Source organism: Bombina bombina, chromosome 1 (genome assembly GCF_027579735.1).
Source record: "Bombina bombina isolate aBomBom1 chromosome 1, aBomBom1.pri, whole genome shotgun sequence".
Lineage (NCBI taxonomy): Eukaryota > Metazoa > Chordata > Amphibia > Anura > Bombinatoridae > Bombina > Bombina bombina.
Genome location: NC_069499.1, coordinates 578,229,011 through 578,250,918, shown reverse-complemented (window position 1 = coordinate 578,250,918; position 21,908 = coordinate 578,229,011). Strand labels below are relative to the sequence as shown.

General features: G+C 39.7%; 1 protein-coding gene across 2 annotated transcripts in view; it reads left to right on the top strand.

Moving 5' to 3' along the window:
• Positions 1-21,908, top strand: part of MREG (melanoregulin) — a 109,234-nt gene that overhangs the window by 73,871 nt on the left and 13,455 nt on the right. For both annotated transcript variants that reach the window (XM_053698813.1, XM_053698814.1), the window contains 2 exons: positions 14,296-14,449; positions 19,169-19,259. In XM_053698813.1, coding sequence (XP_053554788.1) covers positions 14,296-14,449; positions 19,169-19,259 — 245 coding nt within the window. The remainder of the gene's footprint in view (positions 1-14,295; positions 14,450-19,168; positions 19,260-21,908) is intronic.

Genomic DNA, 21,908 nt, shown 5'->3' with positions numbered 1-21,908 from the left:
TCAAGTGACCAGTGACACTCCGCCGCCTGTCGCCACCACCAACACTAGCACCACAGCTGCTTCACTTGATCTGTCACAGGAGTTATTGACGCATCATTTTGAAGAAATGAGTGATGCGCAACCATCATTGACAGAGGATGTAGATAATAGTGATCAGTCTCAGTCAGGCAGCATTACCGACATGGAGGTACGGTGTGATGATGATGATGATGTTGTACCCACTGCTGCTTCCTTTCTTGATGTTTCAGATACAAGTGAAGCGGTTGATGATGATGTGTCGGTGGATGTCACGTGGGTGCCTGCTAGAAGAGAAGAAGAAGAGGGGGAAAGTTCAGATTGGGAGACTAGGAGGAGGAGACGATTTGGAAGCACGGGGAGGTCGTCTCAAGGAGCTAGTGGCACAGTCAGACAGCATGCATCGTCACCAGGGGTCAGCCAGACAGCCCGCCGACGCCCATCAACGCATGCTGTTGCCACCACCAGAATGCCATCATCGCAGAGCTCAGCAGTGTGGCATTTTTTTTGTGTGTCTGCCTCTGACAACAGCGATGCCATTTGCAACCTGTGCCAAAAGAAACTGAGTCGTGGGAAGTCCAACAGCCACCTAGGTACAACTGCTTTGCGAAGGCACATGGTCTCCCATCACAAAGGCCGATGGGAAGAACACATGAGTAGAAGCAGCACACAAAGTGAAAGCCGCCCTCCTCCTCCTGCTCCAGCATCTTCAGCCACGTCAACCAGTGCTGTCCTCCTTGCCCCCTCTCAACCATCCTCCACTCAGTCTCTCTTACGTAGCAGTTCCTGGTCATCTGCCCACAGTCAGGTGTCTGTCAAGGACATGTTTGAGCGTAAGAAGCCAATTTCTCAAAGTCACCCCCTTGCCCGGCGTCTGACAGCTGGCTTGTCTGAACTCTTAGCCCGCCAGCTTTTACCATACAAGCTGGTGGAGTCTGATGCTTTCAAAAAATTTGTATCTATTGGGACACCGCAGTGGAAGGTACCTGGCAGAAATTTCTTTTCACATAAGGCAATCCCAAACCTGTACTCCTGTTGTGAGAAAGGAAGTTATGGCATGTCTGGCACACAGCGTTGGGGCAAGGGTCCATATGACCACGGATTGCTGGTCTGCAAAGCATGGTCAGGGCAAGTATATCACCTACACTGCGCATTGGGTAAACCTGCTGACTTCTGACAAGCATGGAATGCGTGGCTCTGCAGAAGAGTTGGTGACACCGCCACGACTTGCAGGCAGGCCTGCTGCTACTTCCTCTACTCCTCCTACTCCATCCTCTTCCATAACCTCTTCCTCGGCTGAGTCCTCTTCAACTTCTGCGTCTTGCTCCACATCTATGGCACCCCCCCAGCTCCCCAGGTACTATGCTACATCCCGGGTATGGCAGTGTCACGCCGTCTTGGGGTTGACTTGCCTGAAAGCGGAGAGTCACACCGCACCAGCACTCCTGACCGCCCTGAACGCACAGGTGGATCAGTGGCTGACTCCGCACCAACTGGAGATTGGCAAGGTTGTTTCTGACAATGGAAGTAATTTGGTGGCGGCATTGAAATTGGGCAAGTTGACACATGTGCCGTGCATGGCACATGTGTGTAATCTGATTGTACAACGATTTGTCCATAAGTACCCAGGCTTACAGGAAGGTGTGTGGCCATTTCAGGCGTTCCTACACGACCATGGCGCACTTGTCTGATATCCAGCGTCGAAACAACCTGCCAGTGAGGCGCTTGATTTGCGACAGCCCGACACGGTGGAATTCAAGACTCCTAATGTTTGACCGCCTGCTCCAACAAGAAAAAGCTGTTAATGAGTATTTGTATGACCGGGGTGCTAGGACAGCCTCTGGGGAGCTGGGGATATTTTTGCCAAATTACTGGACGCTCATGCGCAATGCATGTAGGCTTATGCGTCCTTTTGAGGAGGTGACAAACCTTGTCAGTCGCACCGAAGGCACCATCAGCGACATCATACCATTTGTTTTCTTCCTGGAGCGTGCCCTGCGAAGAGTGCTGGATCAGGCAGTAGATGAGCGTGAAGAGGAAGCGGGAGAGTTGTGGTGTCCATCACCCCCGCAAACAGCCGAATCAGCATTGCTTGCTGGACCTGCGGCAACGCAGGAAGAGGATTGTAAGGAAGAGGAGTCAGAGGAGGAATGTGGCTTTGGGGAGGATGAGGAGGAGGAAGACCGAGCACAACAGTCATCCCAGGGTGCTCGTTGTTGTCACCTCTCTGGTACCCGTGGTGTTGTACGTGGCTAGGGGGAAGAAGATACCATCAGTGAGGAGGAACGCGACATGATTAGCTCAGCATCCAGCCTTGTTCAAATGGGTTCTTTCATGCTGTCATGCCTGTTGAGGGACCCTCGTATAAAAAAACTGAAGGAGAACGACCTGTACTGGGTGTCCACGCTCCTCGACCCCCGGTATAAGCATAAAGTGCCTGAAATGTTACCAAATTCCCGCAAGTCGGAAAGGATGGAGCATTTTCATAATAAATTAAAAACTATGCTTTACACAGCGTATAAGGGTGATGTCACAGCACCACGGGAATGTAACAGGGGAAGAGATGAAATTAATCCTCCTCCTCCCACGACCACGGAGGCAAGGACCGGGCGCTTTCCTGACGTCTTGTTGATGGAGGACATGCGTACCTTTTTTAACTCCCATGCACCATCCGAGCCTTTCGGGATCCAGCCTTAGAGAAAGACTCAACCAACAGGTAGCAGACTACCTAGCTTTAACTGCGGATCTCAACACTCTCAGGAGCGATGGACCCCTTGACTAGTGGGTGTGCAGGCTGGACTTGTGGCTTGAGCTATCCCAATTTGCAATGGAACTTCTGGCCTGCCCCGCTTCAAGTGTCCTGTCCGAAAGGACTTTTAGTGCAGCAGGAGGTTTTGTCACTGAGAAGAGAAGTCGCCTAGGTCAAAAAAGCCTTGACTATATCACTTTTATAAAAATGAATGAGGGCTGGATCCCGAAGGGACTGACATTGGGCGATACATTTGAATAAAAAACTACTGATGATGATATGAGCTGCCTTGGGCTACAACTGGTACACAGGCTGGCCTTTTTTTTTGGTTATAAAGACGGAGGACTTGCTTGACTTATCCACCAACAACTAGTGTTCAAGCCACAAGCTTTTAGGGCACTTTATAAATGTTTTACAAACATCGATTTTTCTGGCCGCTGCTACAGCAGTTGCTCCAACAATACCCCAATTTTTCAGTCATTTGTACATTCCTAATTTTTCTGGCCTCTGCTGCATCTCTGTGGGTACAAAACTCAAATAAAAAAAATAATGCACATAACACTAGTGATTAAACTGTTATGAATTGTACAACTTTACAAACCACTCATATCCGGTGTACCATTCAATTGAACGCAAAATGCAACAAATTTGAAAGAGTAGGACCGACCAAGCATCTTTATCCGTCTCTTGGTTGCTCTAAATTATCTCTGTGTTCCATCTATGACATACCTGTACTCTATTGTGCAAAAAGGTGGCATATGTTGTGTTTCTTGCTGTTGTGCCTGTTGCGGGTCGTGGCCCAGGCTGAAGGAGAACGACCTGTAGTAATTGGTGCCCCATCCAGTTTTTAGAAAAATGTTCCTGGTTCCTCTCAATTATCTTTGGGTTTCTAAAATGGATGCCATACCTGTACTCGCTTGTGCAAAAGGATGGCATATGTGGTGGTGTTTTCTGCAGTTGTTTCTGTTGAGGGTGCTGGACCCTCCTATAAAAAAAGCTGAAGGAGAACGACCTGGAGTGGCAGTCCAAGCATGGTTTTTGGTGCTATTTCACTTTTACAAACAATTATCTGTGGGTTTCACAAATCAATGCCGTACCAGTACTCTATTGTTCCAAAGTATGCCATATGTTCTCTTTCCTGCTGGTATTTTGTTTGAGGGTCCTGGACACTCTTATAAAAAGGCCTAAGGTGAAAGAGGTGTACTGGGTGTCCACTCTTTTTTATTTTCTATTTCTCATTTGACCAAAATTATCTCTGGTTTTGTAAAATCAATGCCGTACCTGTACTCTATTGTTCAAAAGGATGCCATACGTCCTCTTTCCTGCTGGTGTTTTTTTTGAGTGTCCAGGACCCTCTTATAAAAAGGCCTAAGGAGAAAGAGGTGTACTGGTTGGCCACTCATTTTTATTTTTCTATTTAACAATTGAACAAATTGATCTCTGGGTTTGTAAAATCAATGCTGTACCTGTACTCTATTGTTCAAAAGGATGCCATACGTCCTCTTTTCTGCTGGTGTTTTGAGGGTCCAGGACCCTCTTATAAAAAGGCCTAAGGAGAAAGAGGTGTACTGGGTGTCCATCGAATAATTTTTTTTATTCAAATTTACATTTTAAAAAAAATTTCTATGGGTTTCTAAAATCTATGCCTTTCCTGTACTCTATTGTTCAAAAGTATGCCATATGTCCTCTTTCCTGCTGGTTTTTTGTTTGAGGGTCCTGGACCCTCTTATAAAAAGGCCTTATGGATAAAGAATTGTACTGGGTGTCCATCCAATCATTTTTTTTTAATTAAAATTCACGGTTGCAACAAATTATCCCTGGGTTTCTAAAATCAATGCCTTTCCTATAATCTTTTTTTCACAAAGGATGCCATATGTCCTCTTTCCTACTGCTGGTTTTGTTGAGTGTCCTGGAGCCTCTGCTAAAAAGGCCTAAGGATAAAGAAGTGTACTGGGTGTCTATTCAATGTTTTTTTAGATTTCACGGTTGTAACAAATTTTTTCTGTCTTTCAAAAATCAATGCCTTTCCTGTAATCTATTTTTCAAAAGGATGCCATATGTCCTATTTCATGCTGTTCTTTCTGTTGAGGCTCCGGGACACTCTTATAAAAAGGACTAAGGATAAAGAAGTGTACTGGGTGTCCAATCAATGTTTTTTTTCTATTTCCCGGGTCATATAACTGATCTCTGTGTTTCTAAAATCAATGCCTTTCCTGTAATCTAATTTTCAAAAGTATGCCATATGTCCTCTTTCCTGCTGGTGTTTTTTTTGAGGGTCCAGGACCCTCTTATAAAAAGGCCTAAGGAGAAAGTGGTGTACTGGGTGTCCATCGAATAATTTTTTTGATTCAAATTTACATTTGCAAAAAATTATCTATGGGTTTCTAAAATCAATGCCTTTCCTGTACTCTTACTCTATTGTTAAAAAGTATGCCATATGTCCCCTTTCCTGCTGGTGTTTTGTTTGAGGGTCCTGGACCCTCTTATAAAAAGGCCTAGGGAGAAAGAATTGTACTGGGTGTCCATCCAACCATTTTTTTGATTCAAATTCACGGTTGCAACAAATTATCCCCGGGTTTCTAAAATCAATGCCTTTCCGATAATCTTTTTTTCACAAAGGATGCCATATGTCCTCTTTCCTACTGCTGGTTTTGTTGAGTGTCCTGGAGCCTCTGCTAAAAAGGCAGAAGGATAAAGAAGTGTACTGGGTGTCTATTCAATGTTTTTTTAGATTTCCCGTTTGTAACAAATTTTTTCTGTCTTTCTAAAATCAATGCCTTTCCTGTAATCTATTTTTCAAAAGGATGCCATATGTCCTCTTTCATGCTGTTCTTTCTGTTGAGGCTCCGGGACACTCTTCTAAAAAGGCCTAAGGATAAAGAAGTGTACTGGGTGTATAATCTATTTTTTTTTAGATTTCACGGTTGCAACTAATGATATCTGTGTTTCTAAAATCAATGCCTTTCCTGTAATCTAATTTTCTAAAGGATGCCATATGTCCTCTTTCAAGCTGCTGGTTTTGTGGAGGGCCCTGGAGCCTCTGCTAAAAAGGCCTAAGGATAAAGAAGTGTACTGAGTGTCTAATCAATGATTTTTTTTGATTTACCGTTTGCAACTAATGATCTCTGTGTTTCTGAAATCAATGCCTTTCCTATAATCATTTTTTTCAAAAGGATGCCATATGTCCTCTTTCCTGCTGCTGGTTTTGTCGAGGGTCCTGGAGCCTCTGCTGCGCATAATAAAGAAAAAAAAATTAATTTAACTTGACTTAATAACTGAAGCATGACTTCAGGAGTCAGGTGTGGTCGTAGGTAGTGGTTGTTGTTAGCAGATTCTTTTTATTGCAAATTGCAATTGCCACAGCGTGCATAAAATGTGCGTCACTAGTTCAAATTTTAATTTTTTTTTTTTCATTCAGGATTAGTTTGGGGTACGGCGCAATATTGGAAAGGCAAAAAACAGGTCTCGGTACCCGTTGATATAAGGGGTGACTACTACTGCTTTTACCAGGCTCCTCTTGGATAGCCCCAGAAAGTGTGACTATGAATCCCAAAAAGAAAATTAAATTAAGGTTGAAAACTAACTCCAAAGTAACTTGTAAGACCTGGAGCTCCTCAAACACACGTCCTACCTTAACAGCTATAGGCTCCGCCACCCACAAATCTTAACTTTTTCATGCCAATTGATATTGCCACAGCTGGAACAACAGTAAATAACATGTGCGTCACCACAGTCTCCGAAGCTGTTGTCGGATGTATACAAAAACACTGATAAAGTATTCCTTTAGGAGCGCAAAGAGATGGCTACCGGAACACTCCAGGAACTTCACAAGAGTGGCTGTATTGTGTTTCTGGTGATGTTTGAGACATCTGGGTAGTGTACAGGGAGGGCAAAAATCGTCTCCATCTCTGTGCACCAAAGGACATGACGTCCTTGTCATCCATAAGCACATGAAATTGCTGGCATTTTTGTTGCTTCAAGAAGTTCATTTTTTGTGGTGATAGATAGTACTGAATTAAATAAACTTTGGTTTCCTACCATACTCAAGACAATCTTGTATTTCAAAATTCGTACTTGCTGTGGGAAACAGTGGCCTCTCCATACCAGGAAGATGATTTAGACAGAAGTAACGAGCTCTGCTTGCAGGTGACACATGTTTATCGTCAATCATCAAAGGGGTTGCGTGCAGAATATGGCTGATGGCCCCTTATTCACATGTTTGCCCAGAGCCACAACATTTGCAAACAGCCAGAAGAAAGGTCGTTTCTCACCAGCCTTAAGTTGAGCTTCATTTACCAAATGCTGATATTCAAAAAAATAGACAAACAGTGCCTTAAATAACACATTTGCGATATGGATTCACCAGAGCAAGGTCATTGCAAGTACTAAGTTCCCACGATAACAAAATTAAAATGCCACAACTATGCAATCTTCACCTTCAGATTATTATTGTCACACTCCATTGTACTCCTATGCCCAGCTCCCTGCTCTTGTTTTTGTTGAGGGTCCTGGAGCCTCTGCTGAAAAGGCCTATCGATAATAAAGTGTACTGGGTGTCTGTTCAATGTTTTTTTTTAAATTTCCCAGTTGCAAGTAATTATCTCAGTGTTTCTAAAATCAATGCCTTTCCTGTAATCTATAATTCAAAAAGATTGACATATGTCCTCTTTCATGCTGTTGTTTCAGTTGCGGCTCCGGGACCCTCGTATTAACAAGGCCTGAGGATAAATAAGTGTAACCGGTGTCTAATGAATGTTTTTTTCTATTACACGGGTCATATAAATGATCTGTGGGTTTCTAAAATCAATGCCTTTCCTGTAATCTTTTATTCAAAAGGATGACATATCTCCTCTTTCATGCTGTTGTTTCGGTTGAGGCTCCGGGACCCTCGTATTAAAAAGGCATGAGCATAAATAAGTGTCACGGCTGTCTAATGAATGTTTTTTTCTAATTTCACGGTTGCAAATAATGATCTGTGGGTTTCTAAAATCAATGCCTTTCCTGTAATCTTTTATTCAAAAGGATGACATATCTCCTCTTTCATGCTGTTGTTTCGGTTGAGGCTCCGGGACCCTCGTATTTAAAAGGCCTGAGCATAAATAAGTGTCACGGCTGTGTAATCAATGTTTTTTTCTAATTTCACGGTTGCAAATAATGATCTGTGGGTTTCTAAAATCAATGCCTTTCCTGTAATCTTTTATTCAAAAGGATGACATATCTCCTCTTTCATGCTGTTGTTTCGGTTTGAGGCTCCGGGACTGGACGGGAATCTTTTATTCAAAAGGATGACAGTACTACCAAAATACAGCCAATGAAGGGCCTTAGGAAGACTGAGCCAAGGTTGGATTGTAGTATTTGGTTAGGCTAATCATGATGGCCATGTAGACCACCACCACCGAGAGTCCTGGAAGTAACAGGGATGATGAGATGAAAGAGCTAAGAATAGTAGAACTTGAAACAACAGATTTAGCCATGGGTTTTAGTGCAAAACCGCTTGGCTTTTTTTGCCTTTGGGTGCGGCTATTCATGCAGGCCATATAGAGCTGAAAACATTCGGTGTTGTATCAGCTATTAAACTAATAAGAACAGTACTACCAAAATACAGCCAATGAAGGGCCTTAGGAAGACTGGGCCAAGGTTGGATTGTAGTATTTGGTTAGGCTAATCATGATGGCCATGTAGACCACCACCACCGAGAGTCATGGAAGTAACAGGGATGATGAGATGAAAGAGCTAAGAATAGTAGAACTTGAAACAACAGAGTTAGCCATGGGTGTTAGTGCAAAACCGCTTGGGTTTTTTTTGGCTTTGGGTGCGGCTATTCATGCAGGCCATATAGAGCTGACAACATTCGGTGTCGTATCAGCTATAAAACTAATAAGAACAGTACTACCAAAATACAGCCAATGAAGGGCCTTAGGAAGACTGGGCCAAGGTTGGATTGTAGTATTTGGTTAGGCCAATCATGATGGCCATGTAGACCACCACCACCGAGAGTCCTGGAAGTAACAGGGATGATGAGATGAAAGAGCTAAGAATAGTAGAACTTGAAACAACAGATTTAGCCATGGGTTTTAGTGCAAAACCGCTTGGCTTTTTTTTGCCTTTGGGTGCGGCTATTCATGCAGGCCATATAGAGCTGAAAACATTCGGTGTTGTATCAGCTATTAAACTAATAAGAACAGTACTACCAAAATACAGCCAATGAAGGGCCTTAGGAAGACTGGGCCAAGGTTGGATTGTAGTATTTGGTTAGGCTAATCATGATGGCCATGTAGACCACCACCACCGAGAGTCATGGAAGTAACAGGGATGATGAGATGAAAGAGCTAAGAATAGTAGAACTTGAAACAACAGAGTTAGCCATGGGTGTTAGTGCAAAACCGCTTGGGTTTTTTTTGGCTTTGGGTGCGGCTATTCATGCAGGCCATATAGAGCTGACAACATTCGGTGTCGTATCAGCTATAAAACTAATAAGAACAGTACTACCAAAATACAGCCAATGAAGGGCCTTAGGAAGACTGGGCCAAGGTTGGATTGTAGTATTTGGTTAGGCCAATCATGATGGCCATGTAGACCACCACCACCGAGAGTCCTGGAAGTAACAGGGATGATGAGATGAAAGAGCTAAGAATAGTAGAACTTGAAACAACAGATTTAGCCATGGGTTTTAGTGCAAAACCGCTTGGCTTTTTTTTGCCTTTGGGTGCGGCTATTCATGCAGGCCATATAGAGCTGAAAACATTCGGTGTTGTATCAGCTATTAAACTAATAAGAACAGTACTACCAAAATACAGCCAATGAAGGGCCTTAGGAAGACTGGGCCAAGGTTGGATTGTAGTATTTGGTTAGGCTAATCATGATGGTCATGTAGACCACCACCACCGAGAGTCATGGAAGTAACAGGGATGATGAGATGAAAGAGCTAAGAATAGTAGAACTTGAAACAACAGAGTTAGCCATGGGTGTTAGTGCAAAACCGCTTGGGTTTTTTTTGGCTTTGGGTGCGGCTATTCATGCAGGCCATATAGAGCTGACAACATTCGGTGTCGTATCAGCTATAAAACTAATAAGAACAGTACTACCAAAATACAGCCAATGAAGGGCCTTAGGAAGACTGGGCCAAGGTTGGATTGTAGTATTTGGTTAGGCCAATCATGATGGCCATGTAGACCACCACCACCGAGAGTCCTGGAAGTAACAGGGATGATGAGATGAAAGAGCTAAGAATATTAGAACTTGAAACAACAGAGTTAGCCATGGGTGTTAGTGCAAAACCGCTTGGCTTTTTTTTGGCTTTGGGTGCGGCTATTCATGCAGGCCATATAGAGCTGACAACATTCGGTGTCGTATCAGCTATTAAACTAATAAGAACAGTACTACCAAAATACAGCCAATGAAGGGCCTTAGGAAGACTGAGCCAAGGTTGGATTGTAGTATTTGGTTAGGCTAATCATGATGGCCATGTAGACCACCATGTAGTAATAAGAACAGTACTACCAAAATACAGCCAATGAAGGGCCTTAGGAAGACTGAGCCAAGGTTGGATTGTAGTATTTGGTTAGGCTAATCATGATGGCCATGTAGACCACCACCACCAAGAGTCCTGGAAGTAACAGGGATGATGAGATGAAAGTGCTAAGAATAGTACTACTTGAAACAACAGAGTTAGCCATGGGTGTTAATCCAAGACCGCTTGGATTTATTTTTGTATTGGGTGCAGCTAATCATGCAGGCCATATAGAGCTGACAACATTCGGTGTTGTATCAGCTATAAAAATAATAAGAACTGTACTATCAAAATACAGACAATGAAGGGCCTATGAAGACTGAGCAAAGGTTGGATTGTAGTATTTTGTTCGGCCATGTAGACCGCCCGTAACAGGGTTGAAAGTGCTAAGAATAGTACTAATTGAAACAACAGAGTTAGCCATGGGTGTTAGTCTAAGACCACTCTGCTTTTTTTTGGGTTTGGGTGCAGCTAATCATGAAGGACAGATAGACCTGCCACCATTTGGTGTTGTAACAGGTATGAAAATGCAAAGAACAGTACTACATAACACAACCTACTTACCATGGGTTCCAGAACATATGTTTGGTTGTTATATTTTGTAAGGGTAATCATGCAGGCCATATAGACCTCCACCGATAGGGTGAGTATGAGTAACAGCTATTAAAATGCGAAGGACATTACTAATTAACACAACATAGTTACCATGGGTCGCAGACCAAGAGCAGATGTCTTATTATTATATTTTGTATGGGTAATCATCCAGGCCGTATAGACCTCACCAAATAGGGGGAGTTACAGAGATTAAAGTGCTAAGAATGGTAGTACTTAAAACACAACCTCGTTAAAATAGGTAGCAGACCACATGTCTTATTATTATAATTTTTCAGGGTAATCTGGCAGGCCATATAGAACTCCCCCGATAGGGGGGGGGGAACAGGGATTAAAGTGCTAAGAAAAGTACTAATTGACACAAGCTAGTTGGGTCCAAGAAAGCATGTTTGATTATTAGGGTAATTATATATCTAACAAATCTATCTATTTCTCTTCTATCGATTCTATCTAACTATCAATCTATGTATATCTATCTATCCTATCTATCACTATCAATCTATCTTCTGTCCGGGATGTTTTGAGACAGCCACTTTGGGAATGTTAGTTGATTTAGACCCATTATGGCTTAAAAGCAGACTCTGCATCAACTATGTAATTTTCCATGGGAGTTTTGCCAGGGATCCCCCTCCAGCATGCAACAGTCCAGGTGCTAGTACCCTTGAAACAACTTTTCCATCACTATTGTGGCCAGAAAGAGTCCTTGTAGGTTTTAAAGTTCGCCTGCCTATTGAATTCAATGGCGGCTCGCACTGTTCGCGCGTTCGCGAACAATACCGGAAGTTCGAGTCCGCGGTTCGCGAACTGAAAATTTTAGGTTTGCGACATCACTACTAATGTTATATAGTGTTTCAAACCCTTCTGCCATAGACTGCTAAAGAAATGTGCACCTAAGCGCCTGACAGCCGTCTTAGCTTTACTCAAGCAGCTTGAAAATGTTCACACCCTTTATGCTACAGGTGGATTTTACACTCTATTTATACCTCATATTTTTTTAGCAGGCCAAGCATTTTTAGAAAATAACTTTAGTTTGCAGAAACATAACATGAGAAAATGCCATCATATTAAGTGCAAAAAAAGTTCACATTTTTGTGTCATTTGATGTGTTTTACATAGCAAATAGCAGCATGGAAGTAATTTTATTTCTTAAATATTTCAAGCACACATTTTATTGTCCCACATTTTAGCATCATTTCACCTTCCCAAAACCATAACATTTTATGATTTTATACTTCATGGTTCAATTAAACTTAAAAAAGTTTCCAATTTACTTCTATGATCAAATTTGTTTAGTTCCCATTTTGTTAGGCATCTGGAGCACTACATTGCAGGAAATAGTGCTGGCATCTATTGCTCTTGCAAATGGATCACATTCTTGCAAAACTGCTGCCATATAGTGCTCCAAAATTAGGCTGGCTCTTAAGCTTAAGTACCTGCTTTTGTTTCATGTCCCTTTAACAATTGAATATCAGAAAAGAGAACAAATTTTATTTTTGTCACTATTCGTCCTCTTGCAATTTATGCAGAAATTCAGTAGGTATAAAGTATCTAACCATACAAATATTAATAAATTTAAAATTACTCAAAATTCTGGATTCTCAGAGGGTGGTTTAAGAAATTTTGAAACTGTATGCATATTCCTATCTCCATCCAAATTCATTCAGTATAGCAAAGAATATTAAAAAATAAAAAAACTAAAAATCAAAATACCAAAAGTCATTCTATATAGAATTTCACAAAATAGCACCAATTTTTACATGTTCACGCATACTATTTTTTGATTTTTACATTTGTTTTAATTAGTTTAGACAAACACTATTCTATGAGCCCCAATATCAACAGTACACATTGATGGGGCAAGTGGTTACTGTCTTACTATAACGATCACTTTATATGGACATGAAACCCATTATTTGGATTGTGAAACTTCACTCTTTCAAATGTGGGGTATGATGATATGTTGTTATGGTGAGGGGGTTATAAAGGCCTCTTAGAAAAGCATCAGAACCTCAAAAACATAACCAAAGATGAGGTATTGTCATTGTTGTAACATCAGGTGGACATAGGACCACTCATTTTAAATACCAGGATTGCTTTTAACATAGGGGCTACTCCACTCCCCTGATATTATTCCATATGCTTATGGTTCTTCTGACAGGTGAGCATTGTTAATGCAGTGGTCAGCAGATAAACACCAGACATGTGAACCCCTCATTTAAAAGAGCGCCCTTGCCTCTTTAAAAAGAGGGGACACTTGTCTTGTGACAGTGCATATATTTTGGGGTTTGAGGATCCTTTTTATAGCTCATATGACTGTAAAAGGCATTATCATGTATACAGGTAATTGTTATTTCTATGGCAATCACTTGCTATTTAAAAGGGCATGAGACCATTCATTTTAGTATGGGCAATCTCCTCCTCTTTCATGTGGGCATTAGATGTGTTTTGTGTGCTGTCTTTAGGAGATAGAGGCACCTTTCCCCATTCAGTAAATATATTAGGTAGGTGATTGGCATACAAATAACAATCATCTACTAATGACGGGTTTGAGACACCGTACTGGTAAGAGGGGATTCCCCTCTTTTAAACTAATACACTTTTGTGTTTTATGGGAGGGAATATGGGCTCTAAAAGTCATCTGTGAGGCAGATGACCACCATTTTTAATGGCGATCAGCTGCATCCTGGGGGGCAAGTGGTCCCTCATTTGAAAGAGGGGGGTTTGAACTTTTAATTGAGGGGTCCCTCTAGCCCACACAGGAGGGGAGATAGGGGCACAATTAGAGCCCCCCTCCTGTAAAACGGCATTTTAAATGCTGTTGCAGGTATTGACCATTTTTACAGCAATAACCTGCAACTTAAAGGGACACGTGACGCCTCATTTGAAAGGGCAGACTCCTCTGTATTTTATTTTTTTCATTAGAATGTCCTTATTGTTTCTGCTGCAGTTTTCTACATCAAGGCAAATTTTATGGTTTCCAGGAGCTGCCTGGCCCTCCCCAGCTCAGGTTCCTCCAAACATGCCCATGACATGGCCAACCCCACATCAAGTAACTAAGCCACCAAAATCATTGTGGTCCACAGGAACCAAAAAACGTATTTCCTTCTGATGTGTTGCTATTAGTTTTATATTTATAATGGGGTATAAAAGTGCAATACGTGTTGTGGTATTTTAATTAGAACTGATATTTAACTGTGATTGTTATCTAGAGGTATATGTGGGAAAAATACCAAACAAATAATTGATTGGTACAAACACATTTCTTACTAATTTCATTGCTGTTTAGTCTGTGGCAATTAATATGTATAATATTTTTTTTAACACTAGTTAAGGGATAAATGTTTTCAAATTCATTATTTAAATCCAGAAGTTTAACCATATGCCACTGGTCCTGTGTATCTTTTCTCAGCAATAACAATCCTTTCCCATCCTACACCATGAACCATGATGATGAAAGGAATCTGTGGAGTTCACCCCATGACCTAACTCACTTAGAAGCTGTGGATGATCGGATGCTGCATAACTGGATACAGACCAGGAACCAGCTGGAGAAAGACTCGGAGGTGAGGAGTTAGGGTTTTCTCTTTTTGTTGCAATATGCAGGTCTCATACAGTGGTACTGACTGCAAAATGACCAGACTTGAATAGCTTCACATCACTATGTCATTTGAAAAATTTGGGCCACTGGATTTAAAATGTTGGCATTGTCTGACTTAAATAATATGACTTTAAAATGCTTTTCTGGTATGGCATGCCCTGCTGTATTTTGCAGTACTTCTTGTAACATCCATGTGTCTGTGCTAATCTGTTGTTGGGTCTTGTTCTTTTGTTCTTGTAAAAAGATAGGGAAATCTATAGATGATAACCCTAAGGGGGTGCACAAGCCGTGTTATAACAATATATATGTTCCACACAAACAAAAATAAATTGTGTTGTTATGAAATGTAATAAGTGCAAACACTGTCATTAAAAGTTCCAAATTCTTGTAAACAAAGGAGGATACAATATTATAAAATCCCAATTGTAGAACTGTAAAATGATAAATAAAGACTGCTCCAGTTTGACAGCCGGAGAAGTGTATCTCTGCTATAAACAATAAACAGTTTAGTAGTATGTAAATCATTCACAATTGAGATGGCACGGTGGCACCTGTAGGAGAATAGGTGCAGACAGAGTTGACTGACACTCACAGTGGTCAGCACACTGACAGGTGGTTCTGGTTGCAAACAGCAGATCTCAAAATCCTCTTTTAGTGTCCCCAGCGTGGATTATTTATTCACTCTCTACTGGAGCCCGGCTCACAAGGGAGTACCTCCAAATCTCCAGGGGAACAGTAAACCAGATTCAACCGTCACACTGTGGACCGTTAAAAGGACCAGAACAAAAACAGCATCCAAAGTGATTGGAAAGTTAAAAAAATAAATTATTTTGCAACGTGTTTCTCATCCACACATGGGCCGTTTCCTCAGGCATAAACCATTAAAATGTAACTTTTTTTTACACATACACGTAATGACCGTAACTCAACATGAAAATAATACTGCCACTTTGCTGTTGTGGAAGAAAAGCACCTCTTCCATCCCACCTTAGAGTAAATCAGAGCTTTATGCTTTTGATAAAAAATTAGCTTTTCTTCAAAGGAAATTAAATTTAATCTAACAGCTTACCTATGCCAAACATGAATCTCCAAATGATTTATTTTTCCTGCTGCCATCATTTTGATGCATTAGTTCCAATACTGACAACAATGCCTATCCATAGCTGCAGTGTGTGACCAAAATAATGTGAAAATGGTGCCACTGACACAGAAATAAAAAATGTTGATTGGAAAAAAAGTAATTTTTCTTCTATCTTTAAAATAATCTTAATATTAGTGTCAACCAGTATTTAACCAAGAAAAGGTCTGTCCATCTCTGCTGTTCTGAGTACAGGAAGTAAAATAATACTCCAGGTGAGCCCAGGTAGTCACAATACGTTTCTTGAAGACGTACTAGCAGGTTCCTGTCCATCAGATCAAAAGCAGGACTAATCCTATTTAATATGCTTCTACTATGATTCAAGAAAAAAAAATGTTGATTCTTCCTCTCAAATGCATAAAACAAATTAAAATTTGAATGTGTTTTGTGTTGGTGGTAATTTTAGTTTATCTCTTAAATGAAACTTTACAAAGATTTGCCCCATAACGTTAGTGTTAGCTGTTCCATTTAATTATTCATTGCTATTATAGTGCAAAGTTAAACCAGATTTACAGTATTTCCTTTTTAGTATTTGTTCCTGATCCAAGGCTTCAGGGAACTGCATATATTTTTTCAGTAGCTATTTAAACTATGTTCATTATTTGAGCTGGATGGAAATATTGAAATCCATCAATCTTGGCTCCATTAGAAACTCCCAAGACTCTACTCTTTCAAACAATGTGTGTCTTGAGGGGTTAAAGTATAAGCCAATTTAAAAAATAAATTACAAATGATCTCATATGCACACAACACATGTACACTTGTAACAGGCCATCAAAAAGGCTTGTTTTTAAGCCCAGTAGCCCCTCTGTAAATAAAGCCCCTATTTAAGTTTTGATAGCCATGTGATAACTGTGGTAATAGTGAGCACCTTGTGTGAATAAACATGCAGTTAGAGTAGAGGCTCATGGGAGCACCTCTGTGCACATCAGTTATATAAATATAGCCAAAGGCACTCATTTATATGAGGTTAACTCCTTCTTCTTCTTTCGACTATAGTGCTTAGATTAAAAAACACACACACACATCCTTGTTTCTTAAAATTGTAATACGTTTGTGTTTTAATAAGGGGGCACTTATAATAGGTAATCCAAAAGGCCTTGGGACACCTTGTTTTAAAGCCCAGAAATCCCTCCTTCCCCTATATAAGTTTTAATAGTTGTGGTTATAGTGATTACCTGGGGTAAATAAATGTGCATTTGTTTTAGTAGAGGCTCATGGGAGCCCCTATGTGCATCTCAAAGTTACATAAATATACCCAAGGGCCCTAATTTATATCAGGATAACCCCTTCTTCTTTTGACTATAGAGTTTAGAAAAACACATACAAAATTGTTTACAATCTTTTTTTTATTAAAACTTTTAATACATTTTTTTTCTTTACATTTTCTTTACATTTTGTTGTACAGTTTTTTTTCACGCCATGATATATACATAAAATAATTGTATAGTTTGGAAAAAAATAATATAATATGTGACTTTATCACTGAAACATTACCTTCTAAGATATGAGCAGCATCTAACAATACCAAAACAGCTCAGCACGGGATTGATATAGATCAGCAGTTAAATGATTGCATGCTTATTTGCAAAAATATGTTTTAGTGATATTAACAATTCAGTGTGTAAGCAGGTTTTACAGATAGAACCCCTCAAGGAGAATATGTGGAATTCCATTTAAAAGACCAAAACTGTGACTTTTAATCTACAGTTTGTACAGAGATCATTATCTAACAGTTGGAAATACTTTAATATAAATCCAGCTTTGCTTGTTTTATAATCCTTCTCAAATCACTAGGCAATGTGAGGTGTTTATGTAACAAACTAAAAACTGTTCATTTGTGTGCAGAAGAATTCCGAATATCTAAACTTTGTACTCTCTGTAAAGGGGGGTGATCACTTTCATGTTTGTGAAGTATAAAATGTAAAGGTGAAATGTGTTGCCAGACAAATATGCACTGCTCCTACCCCTTTTAAAGGGACAGTAAGGTCAAAATGAATGTTTCATGATGGAAAGTGAATGGGATTTTAATCAACTTCCCAATTTACTTCTATTATCAAATTTGCTTTGTACTTTTGGTATCCTTTGTTGAAAAGTAGGCTAAGGAGCTGCAATGCTTTACTGGGAGCTAGCTGCACACATCTGGTGAGCAAATAACAAGAGGCTTATATTTGCAGCTTCCAATCAGCTCTTCAAGGATACCAAGAGCAAAATGTGATAATAAAAGTAAATTGGAAAACACACACACCTTTGCTTATAGTTGCCAGGTGTCCAGTATTTAACTGGAAAGTCCTGTATTTTTGCTTGCTGTCCATTAAAATATTGGCAAAAATACACTTAAATGTCCAGGTTTTTTTTGTTTGTTTTTCCTATCCTCCTAGCTATCCTCCTATGCTTAAATGTATTACAAATATGGGGCAGAAAGAAGTGTGGGGCAGTCAAAGAGGTCAAATTAATTCTGTTTACATGTTACTGGCAGCCAAAAAGGTTAAATGATTTGTGTTTTACTGGCAGCCAAGGGGTAAACTGACTGCACCGTTGTGAAAAATATATATTGTGGGCTAAGATCGAGATTTTAGTGGCGGGGGGGGGGGGAGAATTGTCTGACCGCTACAATTGTGCCCAGTCACCGACAGATTGTGCAGTATTTTTGTGGCTGGCATCCAAACCTGTCATCAATATTAAAGACCAGCATTAAAACATGTAGGAATGTACCCCCTGAAAAATATATGAAGCTATTAAACTAATTTACAAGAATATAGGTACTTGCTACTAATATTCTGTTAGTATTAGCAGAAAGTACCTATCCACCAATGAGCACTAGTAGGAAGTACACAACAGATACATATCTATTCATTTAAATGCTTCATTCTCACAATGTTTTTATGATTTTTCAATAGGAAACTCAAAAAATAAATATTTGAATAGTGTCCTTTTAAATGTTGATAGCCATTAAAGGGACACTAAACCCACATTTTTTCTTTCATGATTCAGGAAGAACATGCAATTTTAAGCAACTTTCTAATTTACTCCTATTATTAAAAGCAGGAATGTAAAGCTTAAGAGTCGGCCCATTTATGGTTGAGAACCTGGGTTGTGCTTTCTTATTGGTTTGCTAAATGTAGCCACACAATAAGCAAGCACTATCCAGTGTGCTGAAACTAAAATGGGGCTGGCAACTAAACTTTAAATTCCTCATTTTTAAATAAAGATAGCAAGAGAATGAAGAAAAATTTATAGTAGGAGTAAATTAGAAAGTTGCTTAAAATTGCATGCGCTATCTGAATCAATAAATAAAAAATTTGGGTTAAGTGTATGTTTTTCTAAAATGCACATTTCTTATGCTTTAAAAATATTACATTTTTTTTATTTTATTTAGTTTTACAGTCAAGTTTGATCTTGCACTAATAATAAACATTAGACTTGTGTCGTGTCTGTCAGGCATATACTCCAGCTGATAGAAAAACATAGACCTATGAGGTGCAAATGACCCATATCTTATGACCTTTAATATAACAATCTCACTTGTTTTTTATCTCCATATAGGAATGGCAAAAACTCAACTATGAGATTTACACCTTGAGGCAAGCAAGGAGAGAGGTGCGAGCCAGGTGGAGGAAGATCCTTGAGGACTTGGGTATGATGCAAACTAAATATTATTCATTGGGAGTTTTACACTTGTGCCATTAAAAATTTTAAAGTCTAGATTACACAATATTAGCTCTATGGTGTGTTAAAAGTTGAATAGTTCTTCCATTTTTGTGCTCGCAGTACAAACCCATAGGTTAATTTTTATCAGTCAAGTAATCACCTAGGGGGTGCTAACATCTGCATATTATCAGCGTGGGAGCTATATCCCTCACATAAGACTTATCTTGAGCTCTAAGCCAATGGTGTGCAAGTAGTGAAGTTCTTCACATACTTCTGTGTTATAATATTAACCCCTTAGTGACCACAGCACTTTTCAATTTTCTTACAGTTTCGCACCAGGGCTATTTTTACATTTCTGCAGTGTTTGTGTTTAGCTGTAATTTTCCTCTTACTCATTTACTGTACCTACACATATTATATACCATTTTTTCTCGCCATTAAATTGACTTTCTTAAGATACTATTATTTTCATCATATCTTATAATTTACTTAAAAAAACAATATAAAATATGATAAAGAAATGGGGGAAAAAAACACACTTTTTCTAAATTTGACCCCCAAAATCTGTTACACATCTACAACCACCAAAAAACACTCATGCTAAATAGTTTCTAAATTTTGTCCTGAGTTTAGAAATACCCAATGTTTACATGTTCTTTGCTTTTTTTGCAAGTTATAGGGCAATAAGTACAAGTAGCACTTTGCTGTTTCCAATTTTTTTTAAATTTTTTTTTAGCAATAGTTACATTTTAACACTGATATCTGTCAGGAATCCCTGAATAACCCTTCACATGTATATATTTTTTAAAAGAAGACAACCTAAGGTATTAAACTTTGGGTATTTTGAATCTTTTCATGCAACCATTTTACCACCAATCTATGCCAAAGTTTGAAAAGAAAAAAAAATTGGTAATTTTTTTTGTCAAAATAGCAATTTAAGAATACATTTAATAAGAACGTTAAGGGTTACTGCCAAATAACACCCCAATATGTGTTCAGCAACATCTCCTGAGTACAGTGATACCACCAATGAATAGGTTTGTTGGGTTCTCTGGGCTAAAAGGCCTTATTTTTAGGGGGCGCATTCCAGTTTTCCATCTTGGAATTTTCACATCTGTCATCATGCACCCATGTCCTATTTGGGACATTTCTGAAGCCAGCCAATGTAATTTACCCCCATCAAACCATATATTTTTTTAAAAGTAGACACCCTAGGGTATTTGAGCACTTTCCATGCACTAATTCAACCACCAGTCTTTGTTAAATTTTTGGGTAGTAATTTTTTTGTGTTATTTTTCACACACACATTTTGGCATACATTCTCAGGTCCTGTTTTTTTACTGACAAAAAACACCTTAATTTCATATTCAACAGCATCTCCTGAGTACAGGGATACCACCCATGAATAGGTTCTCAGGGGGCTAAAAGGCCTTATTTATAGGGGTGGCGCATTCCAGTTTTCCAACTTGGAATTGTCACATCCTATGCACCCATGTCCTATTTGGGACATTTGTTTAAGCAGGCCAATGTAATTTACCCCATCAAACCATATATTTTTGAAAAGAAGACACTCTAGGGTATTTGAAAAGCTGGTATTTTAACACTTTTTATGCACTTAATTAACCACCACTCTTTGTCAACCTATTGGGCAGTCATTTTTTTGTTATTTTTCACACACATTGTATTTAGGCATGTATTCTCAGCTCCTGTTATGTGTTGCTGCCAAAGAAGACCCAGGGCTGATGCTAGGATTTTGGCCACACAGACGAAGATACATTTTGCCACCCCTCCCCCCATTACATACCACTCCATTTCTAGTCTTTGACAAACTGTTACCGAGATGTGCTAACAAAACCTACAGAACTACTTTATCTATAATTATAGAGAAAATAATTCCCCATTTGGATGTTTGCGTGTGTGTGCCAGTGTGTAAGTAGTATATGTATATGTGTGTGCATGCCTGTATTATGAGTGTGTGTGTGTGTGTGCGTATGTCTGCCATTAGTCGCCCCTCCCCCCCCCCCCACCTTTTGACTTTTACAGTTATTGGCCAAGTGACTAAAATGCGTGCCATCTTTCTTCTTGTGTGTAGTCAAGTTGTTGTTGTAAAGGTAGTAACACACATACACAAACACAGAAACAAATCACAAGCACAGAAGCACACACACAGACCAACACCTGGAGTTATTGAAGTTCACAAAAAAATAGAAGTTAAATGCACACCAACCTGTGTAGTTAGAGTACCTGAGTGAAGGGCAGTTTCCAAGGGTGAGCCAAGGGTATTTTCTGCCGATCCCACCACCCACCCAATAGAGGCTGTTTGTGCTTCTGTGAGCTGCAGGGTGGGATGATGTGAACAGTTTCAAACAGAAATACTATCACACAGAAACATGCATTCACACACACATATAGCAACACTTACAGACACACAGGGGAAGTAGAAAAGATTTTTGTTTTTATATTACTTTAACATAGTGGAGTGTCAGCTGTTAATACATTTAATTCTGTATTCACACAAGTACACAAAGCACTTTACCTCTCATTTACCCATTAAAGAATCTTAAAACCATTTCAACTATCATATAGCTTTTGTTTTTACATTAAATGCATGGATTTAAAGGATGTAGGGATTTTT